General features: G+C 40.7%; 1 protein-coding gene across 9 annotated transcripts in view; it reads right to left on the bottom strand.

Moving 5' to 3' along the window:
- Nucleotides 1-14865, bottom strand: part of KCNIP4 (potassium voltage-gated channel interacting protein 4) — an 864390-nt gene that overhangs the window by 20544 nt on the left and 828981 nt on the right. For all 9 annotated transcript variants that reach the window (XM_048848725.2, XM_075128005.1, XM_048848722.2 and 6 more), the window contains 2 exons: nucleotides 14271-14340; nucleotides 3965-4035 (listed from right to left, as the gene is read on the bottom strand). In XM_048848725.2, the coding sequence (XP_048704682.1) occupies nucleotides 3965-4035; nucleotides 14271-14340 (141 nt within the window). The remainder of the gene's footprint in view (nucleotides 1-3964; nucleotides 4036-14270; nucleotides 14341-14865) is intronic.

The raw sequence follows: 14865 nt of genomic DNA, 5'->3' as shown, positions 1-14865 counted from the left end.
TATTTAATTTCAAGCATACAAGTAGTTCAAATGAGTTCAAAGTGACAACTCAAGGGCTTAAAATTTAAGCATGTACATAAACCTTTGCAAGACTGGGGCTCAAATGGGGTGTAATACATAGTTATGCCATATCCTCACTCCTCACTGCAGCTGCTGGTTGCAAAATGGAGTGAAAATGCCTAGAAAAAGTTGGAGCACACGATTGCTTCCTCCCTTCTCCACAATTCCAGCAAATCCATGGTTTTTATTATATTCTTACAAATTAGGTTGGTACAGGAGAACATAGCAGAAAGGAAATTGCACTTCTTCTGGCTCTTCCTATACCAATCCAGACAGCCTATTTACATAAAAGCCCATGTGATTTGTTCTTGATATGATGAGGTTATAGATAGCGAGCATTTTAGCAGTAAATACAGTTTACTATAGATGGTGACAAACGAGTATTTATGCTCCAGCTTTCTAGAGCTTTTCCTCTCTGCTTTCTTTACTGAATGGAGGACAGCCATACCTACGATATGAATCGGTATAGAAAAAACTTGGCAAAGTTGCAATTTATGAGTAAGAAAAATTATTCTTTCTAGAATCATTTCTTCACACTGCCTAATGAATCTACATGCTGTCTATAGTTAACTACTGGGTAATATGTTTAGAAATTGTTTACACTACTTTAAAGAATAAAAAGAATTACTTAGGTATTCATATTCTGCAGTTAGTTTGTAGGTATTATGCTGCTACATATTAAAAGAACGTTGGGCCAGTTTCCATTAACCGCAATAAAGCTACTCTGGTTTTAACACCAGTATAAATGAGATCTGGATCACTCTACCTAGGTTAATATTGTACAAAATTGAACCTGAAAATCTATGCTGGAAATGAACAAAACAGAACCTCATTTTTGTTTTTCTATTTCCTTTTTTCAAAGCCCTTAGTGTACATCGGACTTCCCTTAGGTGTGTTCAAATCCCCTACAACAGAGGTTCTCAAACTGTGGTCCGTGGACCACCAGTGGTCCGCGAGCTCCATTCAGGTGGTCTGCAGATAGTTCCCTCTAAGGTGCGTGCCTGGGTGGTCGCACACAAAAAAATGAAGGGCCACCCACCTAATAGTGGAGCCACGCAGGCATGGCTCCCCAAGGCCACCATCTCACGTTATATGTGCGTCTTCTCCAGGGTCCAGGCACCTAATTAGTTTGGAATTTGGGATGTGCAGGGCTGCAGCAGCCAGAGAAAGAGACGACCTTCCCCAGCTCCAGGGCTGTGGCTGCTGGGGAGAGATGGTCCTCCTTCCCAGCCCTAGGTTGGGGGCTGCCGTGGGAAGGGAGAGATGGTACATCCTTCGCATTAGAAAGGTAAGAATACCGATATTAAAATATGAGTTGTGTGCTTTCATTTGTAGAACAAAAAACATTAATTATTATAATTTTTTTTATTTAGCGCTTTTATCCAAAGTGCTTTACAATAGTTAGCTAACAGTATAAACAACATTTGGAAAGATCATTAAGTGGTCTGCCAGACCCTCAGCAATTTTCAAATGGTCTGCGAAAAAGAAAGGTTGAGAACCACTGCCCTAGAAACTATAACAGAATAAGGTCAGACAAGCCCTGCCTTTTTTAGGACTTATTTCATACATGATGAAAAAACAACAAAATGGCATGGGAGAGATGCAGGAGCTCCTTTTGCTGTGACTTTTTTCAACAACAGACAATAACAGCAGAAATGTGGCTAGAAAATTGGTACAAACAATTCTTTGCCAGGTTTGTCTGTGTTGAATAATATTTGCTAATATTATAATATGCATTATCCACACCATATTAGTATACATTAAGCACAAATAGCATTAAGCACAAATATTATAGCAGTTATATTGCCTAAACTGGCCTATGATTTTTTTGAAACCTTGCTCACTTGTAAGTTTTGCGTAACTCAACACATAGTCAACCTGTGGAACTCATTGCCAGGGGATGCTGTGAAGGCCAAAAGTACAGCTGGGTTCAAAAGTGAATTAGGTAAGTTCCTGGGGGATAGGTCGATCAATGGCTATTGGCCAAGATGATCCGGGATGAAACCTCATGCTCTGGGTGTCCCTAAACCTCTGATTGCCAGAAACTGGGAGTGGATAACAGGAGATAGAGCACTTGATAACGGCTCTGTTCTGTTCATTCCCTCTGAAGCATCTGGCATTGACCACTGTTGGAAGACAGGATACTGGGCGAGATAGACCATTGGTCTGACCCAGAATGGCCATTTTTATATTCTTCCCTTGCATTCACTGAAATAAGTTTTGTTTTCAGCAAATAGGTAAGCTGTCAAGAGAAGGACAGATGAGTGCTTTACCATAGTAACAGAAAGGGAGTTATTCTCACAAGCTTGTACAGGAATGTCCCAAAGGAAGAGGACAAGACATCTGATTGTTCTACCCTAGTACAAACCGAGGCGGTGCCTTCATGTCCTTTGGTACCTGAAATACATGTGTTCAGAACAAAGAGATAAGTGGTACACCATGGTACCAGAAAAACAAGATAGAAAGCTTATCGGTTAAATCTAGTTTCATATGATGTACATAGTTCTTTTTACTTGTGAACAGGTAGGGTATAAAAAGATGGCTTTAGGGGTGTAACCTGGGGAGTTCACCTTTTGTGATGTAAATGTAACAATGCAACATGAGAAAGCTTCCCAGAGACTGGCATCACATAGAACCTGTTTCCTGTACTATATTATTATTATTGGCTTATAGCAATAAAGCTGACTGACATGAGTTATTTGGTCTCTTGAGTATATTTCGTAAAGAACCAAAGTGTGGTCAAGCAAATGACTATGCACTATCAAAACCTCTTCTGTAGTCAGTTTGAGGAGAAAGGAGGAGCAACCCATCAGTCCATGGATCAAAGATACAGATTAAGGCCCTTGTTCTGCTATTGGCACTGCACAGAACCTCCTTGACTTCAGTTGGCTGAGGTTCACCTCATGAATCCAGACGCAGAATAAGGGCCCATGTGTTTTCAAATAAACCTAAAGCCTAAACAAAATCTTGTTGCTGTTTTCTTTTTAAGTATAGGAAAATCCCAATGAATTTTTTCTTTACATACAGTAGTCACAGAACACCTCCTTGGCAAAGGCACCTGCTTCCATGTTATTCAGATTACAAGCACGCATCAATAATAAAAGGGTGAAAATATTTGTAAAATCACACATCATTGCCAGACTCTGAGAGAAATTATTCTCTTACAAACTTGCACATGTGAGAAATTTCAGACAAATTTAAAATTGGGCTTATTTTAGCTAATCATGACCTTAACGGTGAAGAGAATAGCAGCTCTCCATGATGGACGTGACATAAAATAAATACAGTCTTTAGAGGTGAATTGAAAGGCTTTTTAAATTCCATGACCTAAGGTCATGGTTCTTGTTCAATATTTGATGACACACGTCACTACTGCAAAAAACACACCAGGGAGTTGTGCTCTTTACCATGCTGTTGATGATGTCATCTGTTGTGGCAGGCAAAGTGCAAGAACCTTGAAATCATGTGTCAGAATTCGAGCAGAGGAAGAGCTTATTTTAAATGCTTATGTTGTACAGTACATTTGCCATGAAGCCACATTTTCTAAATATAAAGCTTGCTCCTGGAAACTACTTGTGCATGCGAGTAATCCTTATTTATTTGAGTAGTCCCATTAACTTCAATTGGAGTTGAGAGCACTTGTCATCTCACAGGAGGCACTCAAGCAAGATCAGATGTTCTTATATGTCACTTGCATCTAATTCAGGTTGCCTTTTAAATGAACATTATATCAGCAGCACAGTTTGAGGTACAATGCTGAGAGATGCCCTTCTAAAATAATAGTGGCTATTGCCAATGCATTGGAAAAACTTGAAATCTGGACCACAGCTAAAAAAGCTAACCTGGTGAGCAACAGAGGAAAATACATGCAGTCCTAGAATTAAAAACGGATAAAAGCACTTACCTCAAAACTCACAGATCCATTGTGGTCAGTGTCGAATGCATTAAAGAGAAAATGTGCATAGGTTGTAGAATCTAAAATTTAAAAACAGAGTGTTCCTTAGTAAGTGCATTTTAAAAAATTATCTTGTACCGTAAAGCATATTTTCTTTAATTTTCTACAGTGAAAATTTTTAGCCACCAACAGAGCTAAATGTTAACTCCAGCCTTAATCAGGTTTCCCTTTTTGCAGGAACAAAATTGTTATTATTACACAAATAATCACACCCTCAAAAATAGTCTCAAAAACAGAGGCTATGTTCTAAAAATCTGGCTCAGACTATCCTTATGTACTCTCATCATCGTAAGGGATCATTCACTGTAGTGTGACTTTATTGTGACTAGTATAATATGCTCAGTATTTACGAAAGAGTCTGTATTTGCTCAGGGCTCTGCTCATCAGATAAGGGACCATAACTGGGCTGCAGAAGAAGATGATGTTCACTTGTTCACTTCTAAGGAAGAAACAAAGTACAACTGTCACTGCATTTGGTGGGTTGTTTTTATTTCGAAGGGAACCATGTTATCCAATTTGTAACTGAACTTGCCAGCAGGCTTCTACATGAATGAGCACTGGAGATGGACACTGATTTTCTGGTGTGATCAGTAAGTTAAAAATATGACTGAGCATTCAAACAAGTGATCCATTTATTAAACAACTGTTTTATTCTCCCTGAGTTTCGTGGCTAAATTGACACGCTTTGAAAAATAAATGTAGAAAACAATAAAAATGTGCCAAACCTCTCAATATTTACATATGGCTGTCTCCCGTTAGGGACTGCATAAGCTAAAAAGTGGAGATTGTTTTATTTGGAGGATTTTCTGTGGTATTTGTCGTCATAGCACCTGAGCACAAGCACTAAGGAATTTGTTCTGACAGCTTCTTTGTAACATAGGGTAACATCTTCCTCTTTTTATCAATGCAGAATTGAGGCAAAAAGAGCTAAGAGGTCTCATTTTAAGAGATGAGAGCTCCTGTAGCAAAAAAATCAGATGATATGTGACTCAGTTTACCAGAGTCCTCGTCTACTGCCTTAACCATAACACTAGCCTTCCTCTCTCTGAGCTCCCAAGAGTTCTTTGGATTTCCGTTCCCACCCTAACACACACCCAAAACCTGTGCTAGAACACCATGCAGGTTAATACTGCCTGAGGTATTATTTACTTGCCCTACTTTCCTCTCCACACTTTATATATGTAATCCCTCCCTGCTTTTTGTATTTGCATTGGCTTTTCTATAGTGCTCATTACCTTAATAACTAACAACCTCACAAACTTGCATTAATTTTAGTCTCAGAAAATCCTTGCGAGACAAGGAAGTGTTATTATTTTATAGATGAGGAACTAAGGCAAAGAGAGCTGGAAGCTAATTGCCCAAGGTCATGCAGGGAAAACCAAAGATGAACATATCCTGGGTGTTCCTCTGGGAGAAGGGATGATCCTGCCTGAAGGTGATAAATTTCTGCGGCCTCATTGTGGCAGGTGCAGCTCCTTAACTCCAGCCTGGAATAGGGTGAGTGGGGATCTTGGGGGAGAGTGGAAACTAGGAAGTTAGGATATAGGTCCTGGAGGAAACCCTATGGGTAGCCACCTTAGGGAAGAATTTTAGGCTCAGTTTTATGTTGTAATTGATCCAGACATATCAGCGAGTGAGGACAGACATAGGGATTGATTTTAAGCATCAGACCACAACTTTATTAAATACAGGGGATGGGCGTTGCACCCTCTGTCACCCAGACTCTCATAGTAGGCTTTTTACGTGGTTCCAGTGTGGGAGTTGCAGGGCTCCTACCATACAACCCATAACTCGAGGGAGACTCTTCTCAATCTACCCCTCAGATTAGCTTTCTCTACTGAATCCTTTTGCCCCCACTATCCCCAGGACACAGATAGAGGGAACTAAAAGCAGGGAAGGGACATGGGCCTGCCAAAGCCACAAGTTGTCTCCCTACTCCATGAGCACAAGGCCCATCAGCAAAATCCCATGTCTTTTACTTTGGGGAACTGACCTTTTAACAGCACTAGTTCTGATCCTCCTTTGACACTGTTGACCATACTCTTCTTGAAATATTCTCCTCCCTTGGCTTCTGTGACTCTGTCCTATCCTGGTTCTCCTCCTACCTCTCTAATCAATCCTTCAGTGTGTCTTTTCATCCACCCTTATAGGTTTCTGTGGGGTTCCACAGGGCCCTGTCCTTGGTCCTTTTCTTTTCTCCCTGTACACCTTAGCTCTGGATAATCTCACTTGCAAGCAGAAATCAACCACCATCTGTATAGGGATGACTTCCAGAGCTACCTCTCTACTCAAGACCTGTCTCCTTCTGTTCAAAGTAAAATCTTGGCCTCTCTTGGCTTTTGGATATTTCACCATCAGCTCAAGCACAACATGGTTGAAATTGAGCTCTTAAACTTACCCCCCAAGTCATGCCTGCTGCCTCCTTTCTCAATCACTGTGGATGATAGCACCATTCTGTCTGTCACTCAAGCTTGTAACATTGGTATCATCTTCGATTCAGACCTCTCCCTAAGCCCTCTCATCCAGGCTATGTCTAAATCTTACCAAATCTTTTTGCAGAATATCTCTAAGATATGGCCTTTCCTATCCAGTGACACAGCTAACATGCTCCCTCATCGTGTGTCTTGATTTCTGCAATATCCTTTACTCTGGCCTTGACAAATGTAATCTTATCTGCTCGGATCCACTAAGGATATATCTAAACTGCAGCTGAGACCATGTCTCCCAGCCCAGGTAGATACACTCGTACTAGCTTTACTCAAGCTAACACATTACAAATAGCAGTGCGGATATGTGGCATTTTGAGCTAGCTGCCTGAGTCAAAGCCTACCCAAACTCCTGGGTTCATGTTTGGGTGGCTAGTCCAAATTGCCACCCAGGCCACAACATCCACACTGCTATTTTTAATGTGCTAGCTCAAGTGAAACTACTGCGATTCTGTCTACCCAAGCCAGCAGACACTCAGGAGCTGCCAGCTGCAGTGTAGACATATCCTCAGAATGCTCTTGTGGCCTATCGCTTTAGACACCTGAACCCTTTGCATCCCTCCATTGGCTTCCCCTTCAAATATAAGCTACTTGTCTCATTTTCAAGGCCTTTCATGATCTATTACAGCCTACCTACCATGTCTGATTCACTATCGAGAGATTGACTCTTGCATCCAGTCAACCCATGGTTCCAGCCTCCATTATCCCACTTGTTAATTTTTCAAACAAGCCCATTTGTGCTTTCTTCTATGGTAGGCTGCTGGTGTGCTGAGACTATTGCCTATCATGCAGACCGATATTGTCTCATTGTTTCCTTATACTCCCCTGGTGGTGTGTCTGCATTCATCTGCTGTCTCTTTTCTTATACTTCAGTTGTGAACCAGGGACCATCTTTTTGTTCTGTGTTTGTGCAGCTAGCACAACAAGGTCAAGGTCCATGACTAGGGTTATGACAATACAAGTATTAAATAATAAAATAACAAGAACATCTTGGAGTCTGTGTACTCTACTGGGCACAGGGTAGGAGCTCAGCTTGGGCACGCCCTCCCTCCAGGACAGAAGGAATTGTTAAGGACTGGAATTGTGTATGTAAGCAGATTTTAAAAGTAAGCGATGGGTAAACTTGTGTCTGGTCAAGTACTGACAAGTTAGGGTGCTTATCAAAAGCTTATTCAGCCTCACTCCCAAAGGGACTTGCAAAGACTATGCAATCCTGTAAAAGCAGGATCTCCTCTACCTAATTTTGATCCAGCCAATCCAGAAATAGCACGAGGAAAGTGTTCTTTGCCGTATTTTGGTTCTTCTGGTCCTGGCAATACAGTGAGTGCAGAGGCGTGCACCTTTTAATCACAGCTATCCAAAGTTTTCCAACTCCCAAATGATATTAATTTGGAGGGAATGTTCAGATTTTTATTTTTCATCTGCTCCACCTTGTTCATCCCTAATTAAAACCATGAGGGAGTTTGTGGAATCTCCATCATTGGAGATTTTTCAGAGCAGGTTAGACAAACATCTGTCAGGGATGCTCTAGATAATACTTAGTCCTGCATTGTGTGCAGGGGCCTGGATTAGAAGACCTCTTCAGTCCTCCGATTCTATGATAGTAACCCTCTACACTATTCTGTTACCCTCCTGTTTCATCACCTTCCACATCATATCACATCAGAATTTGTACTCCATGGCACATCTTCTGTCGTTAGTGGCAGCACTCCTGAGTGGCATGCTTACAGAACAACACAAGGTCTTATCAGGGAACAACCTTGTTACTGCCTAAGAAGTCCTTTTCTGTCTAGCAGGATCTACAGGGGACTAAACCACTGGCTTCTGTGTACACTATTTGCATTCTGTGTTATCAAAATCATATTAACCTTGAAAAGCTGGTCACTATGCAGGGCCAAAACAATCTTCTTGCATTGGATCTATCAATGGCATTTTCTCTAGGCCAGGGGTTCTCAAACTTCATTGCACTGTGACCCCCTTCTGACAACAAAAATTACTTCATGACCCCAGGAAGCCTGAGCCCACCTGAGCCCCACTACTCCGGGTGAGGGGGGCCAAAGCCTGATCCTCACTGCTCTGGGTAGAGGGGCCAAAGCTGAAGCACAAGGGCTTCAGCCCCAGTCAGGGGGCCTGCAACCTGAGCTCTGCTCCCCAGAGCTGAAGCCCTCGGGCTTTGGCTTCAGCCCTGGGCCCCAGCAAGTCTAAGCCAGCCCTGGTGATCCCATTCAAAGGCAGTCCCGACCCACTTTGCGGTCCCGACCCACAGTTTGAGAACCACTGCTCTAGGCTGTATCATGCACTCCTAATAGAGGCAAAAATCCCATTTTGAACTAAAAATACTCGTGACTTTTATCTGAATAAGGACTGCAAATAGTCTTAGCCCTTATTACAATATGTTAATTTGGTATTATATACATTAATTATTGTAAGAACAAACCCTGCACTGTTTGAACATATGTTACTAATGCATTTTCATTGAATTCAAAAAGAACATACTGTTCAGACACAGGAGACCACAACACTGGATGGATGGCTAAGTACCACCCACCAGTTAAATCCCCATTTTAATTTATTATTTCTTTATTATTTCTGGTATTGGAAGTTTGAAGACTCCTAAATAGATCTGAGATTTTAATACGCAAAATTTCTGGAATGTATTGAGAGAAGATTTGTTGTGCTGTGGAAGGTGCTATGGGAACTGTCTGCAGTAACTTTTGTTTATTACAGAATTATAATTGTACACTGTGTACAATGTGCACTGATTATTTAATAAATTTTCTCACTATCATGGTAAAGTGTTCCTGTTTATTTACTGTCTGTTTAGAGTGAATATAAATGTGTTAAAGAAACGATTTTCTATGGTTTACAGCCTTGTTGAGACCACACATGGCTGAAGGGACACAATTCTATTTTTAATTCTCATTTGTATCAAGATATATGAATAAAAATAATCCCATGTTTGCAGAATCTTTTCTTGAGAGTGTTCTGTTTGTATATTTAAAAGTATTCTTTAGGTCCCTGTTCCTGCAGTCCTTGTGCAGGTAAAACACTGATTGAGGATGGCTGGAATTTTGCCTGAAAAAAGACTGCAGAGTGAGGTACTTTAATGTTTTAAGTAGAGCTACTTAATGCGATCTCTTTCCCACTAAATCTTGAATATTATTCACTGCAGACAGAGCTTGACTTTTTAATGAAATACAGTTTCTCTTCAATGCCCAGGAATCATAACTAGTAGGATACATTAACATTTTGGCAGGTTGCAGAAGGGACAGATATAAAAGTCATAATTTGTTTGAGATTCATATCATGTACCTTAAAACATCTTAATTATACAAACAGAAGGGGTAGCTACTATGCACCCACCAGCATCCCATTGAACATCAAGGGTAAACAATTTAATAATGGCCCAGTGAATCCACTGTTATCTGTGACCTGAAAGGTTAGGGATCAAGTCCTAAGTTATATTTTTGGTGGCATGTAAACACAACCGTTGAATTGAACATTGAATGCTGGGAGGCAGTGCGCCCCCCTTCCTTCACAAATACTGCAATGATTTTCCTATATGCTAGAGAATTTAATGCAGCTACCTTAATTGAGTGCTTTTATAATGTAAAAAGCTTTTCTGAAAACTATTTTTGCCTTATAAAACATGTTCATTTTACTATAGTTCTTCATCATCCATTTGTTATTCGGAACCCAAATCACTCTCTTGTCCCCTTTCTATCCCTCCTTCCCACTTCTCCTGTACTTTAATGAAATGACTTGCCTGGTAACATGTGAAACTAATGTCCTGAGGACTGGTGGAAGTTGCTTGATTACTGTACAGAGGAAATGTTACACCGTAGTTGGCTTCCTCAAATGGAATGGGATGATCTAACAAGAAGTTGTCTCATTTTTTGTATTGTTTACACCGGGATCGGCAACCTTTGGCACACGGCCATCAGGGAAATCCGCTGGCGAGCCAGGAAGGTTTGTTTACCTGCAGCATCCGCAGGTTTGGCCAATCGCAGCTCCCACTGGCCACGGTTCGCTGTTCCAGGTCAATAGGCACTGCGGGAAGCGGCAGCCAGCACATCCCTCGGCCGTGCCGCTTCCCACAGCCCCCATTGGCCTGGAGCGGCAAACCGCAGCCAGTGGGAGCTGCAATCAGCCGAACCTGTGGACGCTGTAGGTAAACAAACCATCCCAGCCCGCCAGTGGATTTTCCTGACGGGCCATGTGCCAAAGATTGCTGATCCCTGGTTTATACTATATGAGCTGCTGATGCACATAGCTACATATAATACAGGAATGATGATTTTAGGTGTATACCACACCTATTTCTTTATAGTTAGCTAATCAATGTATTCTTTTGAATAATCCGATACACATAAAACCAATCCAAGAAAATTTAACTGCAAACTAACTGAAGGTCTCAAATGTGGGGTTAGGAGGAGAGTAGGGCTCAGCAGCCCTGGGCGAAATCCCTTCCGGTTTATGTCTTATGTTACTGAAATCTCATGCTTAAGGGTTTCACAGTTGGTCATCTGCAGGAGTCAGGAAGGAATTTTTTTCTCCAGTGTATTCTCAGATTTTTTTGGTCTTCTTTCTGTGAAGCAGCAGAGAGGGCCACAGCTAGAGGTGGGACATTGGACAGGGTGGGATGGTTCTCTGAGATGGCATCCTGCTTTGGCTGGTTCTTGCTCACATTTAACTGATTGCAATATGTGGGGTTGGGAAAGAATTTTCCCCAAGGTCAGATGGGCAGTGACCTCCTCTGTGGGATGCAGGTCACTTGCTGGGATCATCGAGGTATAGCTCACTCAATCAATTCCCTGCCACTGCAGGGACCTCTGGCATTGATGCACCTCAGTCCTTCCCACGCTCTGCGTGTGGCACATAACAATTTAGTCTCCTGTGAGCTTTAATACTTGGTCTAATTTTAGTTGTTAGGTTTAGTGTGCTGGTGCTGGGTGGTGTTGGTGGCCTGTGATATGCAGGAAGTCAGACTAGATAATCTGGTGGCCCCTTCTTGCCTAAACCTCTCTGACTCTAAATACATAGACTGTTTTGGCGAGACTTTCAAAAGAGCTCAGCACCCAATCTCGCCCTTTGTTTAGGAGTTTACATCTGATAATCTGGATCAGTTTAAATGTATGCATGGTATCTGTAAATTATTGCACTAACAAGGCATCTTGAATACCTGAGGAGCAAAGAATTGACTTTAGTGTCAGTCCCACACAGAGAACTGCACAGGTCAACCCCTGCACCTGCACAGAGCCCAAATAAAACCAATGAACCTCCATGCAGCCCTTGTGGCTCTCTGAGTAGGATCAAAGTCTTTATTCTAAACGACTGGAAATTCCTAATACAGCTGAATGTTGTAATCCTAACCCAAGCAAATCTCTGTGCAGTTTTCTGCCCAAGTAAGGATTACATTCTCATGCTCAAATAAATTGGTTAGTCTCTAAGGTGCCACAAGTACTCCTTTTCTTTTTGCGAATACAGACTAACACGGCTGTTCCTCTGAAACCATTCTTTAGTATAAGCTTCTTGCAATGAAAATTTGGCTACATAACTGGCCTGACTTTTGTAAATGAGTGATGTTTCTGTTTGGGATTTTAAAAAGCAACTCTGCATTGGGCTAACTTGGCTCCCATTGAAATCAATGCCAGTTTTATTACTGGCTTTAATGGGAGCAGAGTTAGGTCAATGCTGGACACTTTTAAAAATTCCACCTGCCATGCACTGAAATAGGAACATATATCCCCAAATATGACTGACATATCGATCACTATCCTTCCTATATACTTTATAAGAATTACTTGAATCTTGCACGTTAACAATATGATAGCTCTAATGAAGAATACAATCAAGCATATTAGAACTGGGAACAGTGAGTTTAAGGAAATTATGTATGTGGATGTGGTTTATAACGGAGCCACTATTAACAATGTCCTCAAAGAATCTTGTGGTCTCATTCATACATTTGAACCTCTGTTCAATGTGAAGTGCCCTAAGAAAAGAGAAACATCATGGGACAGATTCTGAGCTTATTGACATTAGTGCAAATCATAACTAATTCCATAGGAGTCAATAGAGTTACACTGATGTAAAACTGGTCTAACCAAAAGAAAAAGCAGGCCTTATATGCTATCTTCTCTCACAATCCCAATAGATCATATACTAAATTTATGGTGATAGCTGTTCACATGTTTGAATTTTTTTTTAATTAATGTAATTTATATTCCTCATGGTTCAAGGAGAATTATGAGCAGAGATATGAGAGGTAGAGAGTGGAGTTACAATCATGAAATTCTGATGAACTGCTATAAAAACCTCTGAAGGATAAACACATTATTAGCTCTCCATAACACCTCCTATTATTGATGAATGAATTCACTGGATTTGATACCTCTATATTTGTCCACATTAAAAGATGATATTAGTATATGTGGAGCCCCTTTGAGAAATATGTAGAAAAGAAGTTTCTCAATTCAGGAAAGCCTACATGCTATGGGTGAGAGCTTTGCCATTAACTTCAGTGGGGTCAGGATTTCACTCTATGGTCTTAAAATCATTTGGAACTGAGAATGCGCAGTGCTTTGCAGTAACAAGCCCTATATGGCTGTAACATTTGTTTCATGTATTTTACCAACATCATATGAAGCAAGAGTAAAAAAGGGTGAGTTCTGTTATATTGGTCTAGATTGGAGAATGCCTATTAGTGAAAATATGGAAGATAGGATGTTCATAGTTTCTTTCTTCTGTTGCTTTAACTTGCTAAAGCATGTGGGAAAAGCTACCTTTTACAAACCAGGATAACTTATAACTGATACTACAGTTTTATACTGATTGGAATAAAAAACTAGACAGTTAGACAATCATCAGGCAGTTCTACTCTTCTTAAATGTTTTGTTCTTCCTTTTGAATGTTCCTGCTTGCTGTGGGTTTCAACAGTGGTAACCCCTTTACTTGGGTTTACTACCCCTTTACCTTCTAGTTTTTTATTTAAAATAAAACTAATTGGGAGTTTTGGTTGCTACTAATTAAGGTTTTACATAAAAGTGAAAAGCAACAGCCATTGCCAGGTAGCTCCATGGAAATCTTCCACTCTCCAGCATTTTAGGAAGAGATGAACAAGGAGAACTGAATAGAAAAGAAGTGGGGAGGGAACAGTAGAAGGAAAGGGGGGGGAAATAAACACTAAAGGAAAATCTGAGGTTCAAGAAAAAACATTAGTCATAAGTGATTGTGTACTTTCATTTCACTGAAATATGGGGAAGATTGAGAAATTACTGAACATCACTGGAAACTATTTCACTGAATAAAGAGGATGAAAAAAGACCTGGAGTAGGGAAAGAAATCCCACTGACGTTAATGGGATTTCACCCTCTTACACTAGATTTGAATTTGGCCCACACATTTAAACTACCTCCTACACAAATTCCTATTGTGTAAGATCTTGGGGGGAGGGGACAAAGAGTAGCAAAGACATAGCTGCATTAAAGCTTACAAGGAGATGACATGCTGAGAAAATCCTGATTTTCAAAGATACTCAGATTGTGTATCACAACTATATCCTGACACCTTGTAAATACCTCCTCTTTTTGATTACTGTCATACATGCCTGTGAACACTTCTATTCATTAAGATACTTACAATTCTCTACAGAACTTTATACAACAGTTTATTAATATGAACAATGGGCTGATAATCCAATTTAGAAATTCACAAGCGCAGTTCTCTGTAAATGCTAGCAATGCTAATTATGTCTGCAAAGTACTCACCTCCCTGTGGAAAGAACTGAGAATAAATCTCTTTGAAGGTCTCTTCATTAACAATCCCACTGGGACACTCCTAAGGAAAGTCACAGACAAGACATATGAATAAACTGTCCATTTACCTCAGTGCAAACAAATCAGTTGTTCATGAGATCATACAACCAAATGATAAAGCTGATATAGGTGAATCTGGGATATTAAAATACTGAAAAAACAAAATCTGATTCTTGCATTTTAAAACAAATATTAATAATTTATCACTTTAAAGCCACTTTTTAATGAACTTCCCATGGGATGAGGGTTCCTTCTATGCCACACCTAAACTTCCGTATCTTCACAGAGCTGGGTGACTGACACAAGCTGCACTAAGCTCTGCTGCAGTCCTTCCTCTATGGAGCTGTCAATGTAACCTTTGGCCATAGGCTACCTCACAGCTGTAGACAGCTCTCATGCTGAATAGAAGCCAGCTACACAGCACTGAGGCAATATTTCCTTCAGACTGCACCTCAAGGATAAAGGATGTGGCCACTGAACTCAAAAGAACACAGCACAGAAGAGGAAAATCAAGCCCTGAAGATCCTCCTGTCCCATTATTCCTTGT

Source organism: Caretta caretta, chromosome 4 (genome assembly GCF_965140235.1).
Source record: "Caretta caretta isolate rCarCar2 chromosome 4, rCarCar1.hap1, whole genome shotgun sequence".
Taxonomy (NCBI): domain Eukaryota; kingdom Metazoa; phylum Chordata; order Testudines; family Cheloniidae; genus Caretta; species Caretta caretta.
The sequence above is the reverse complement of the archived record's forward strand: the minus strand, read 5'-3'. Positions and strand labels throughout refer to the sequence as shown.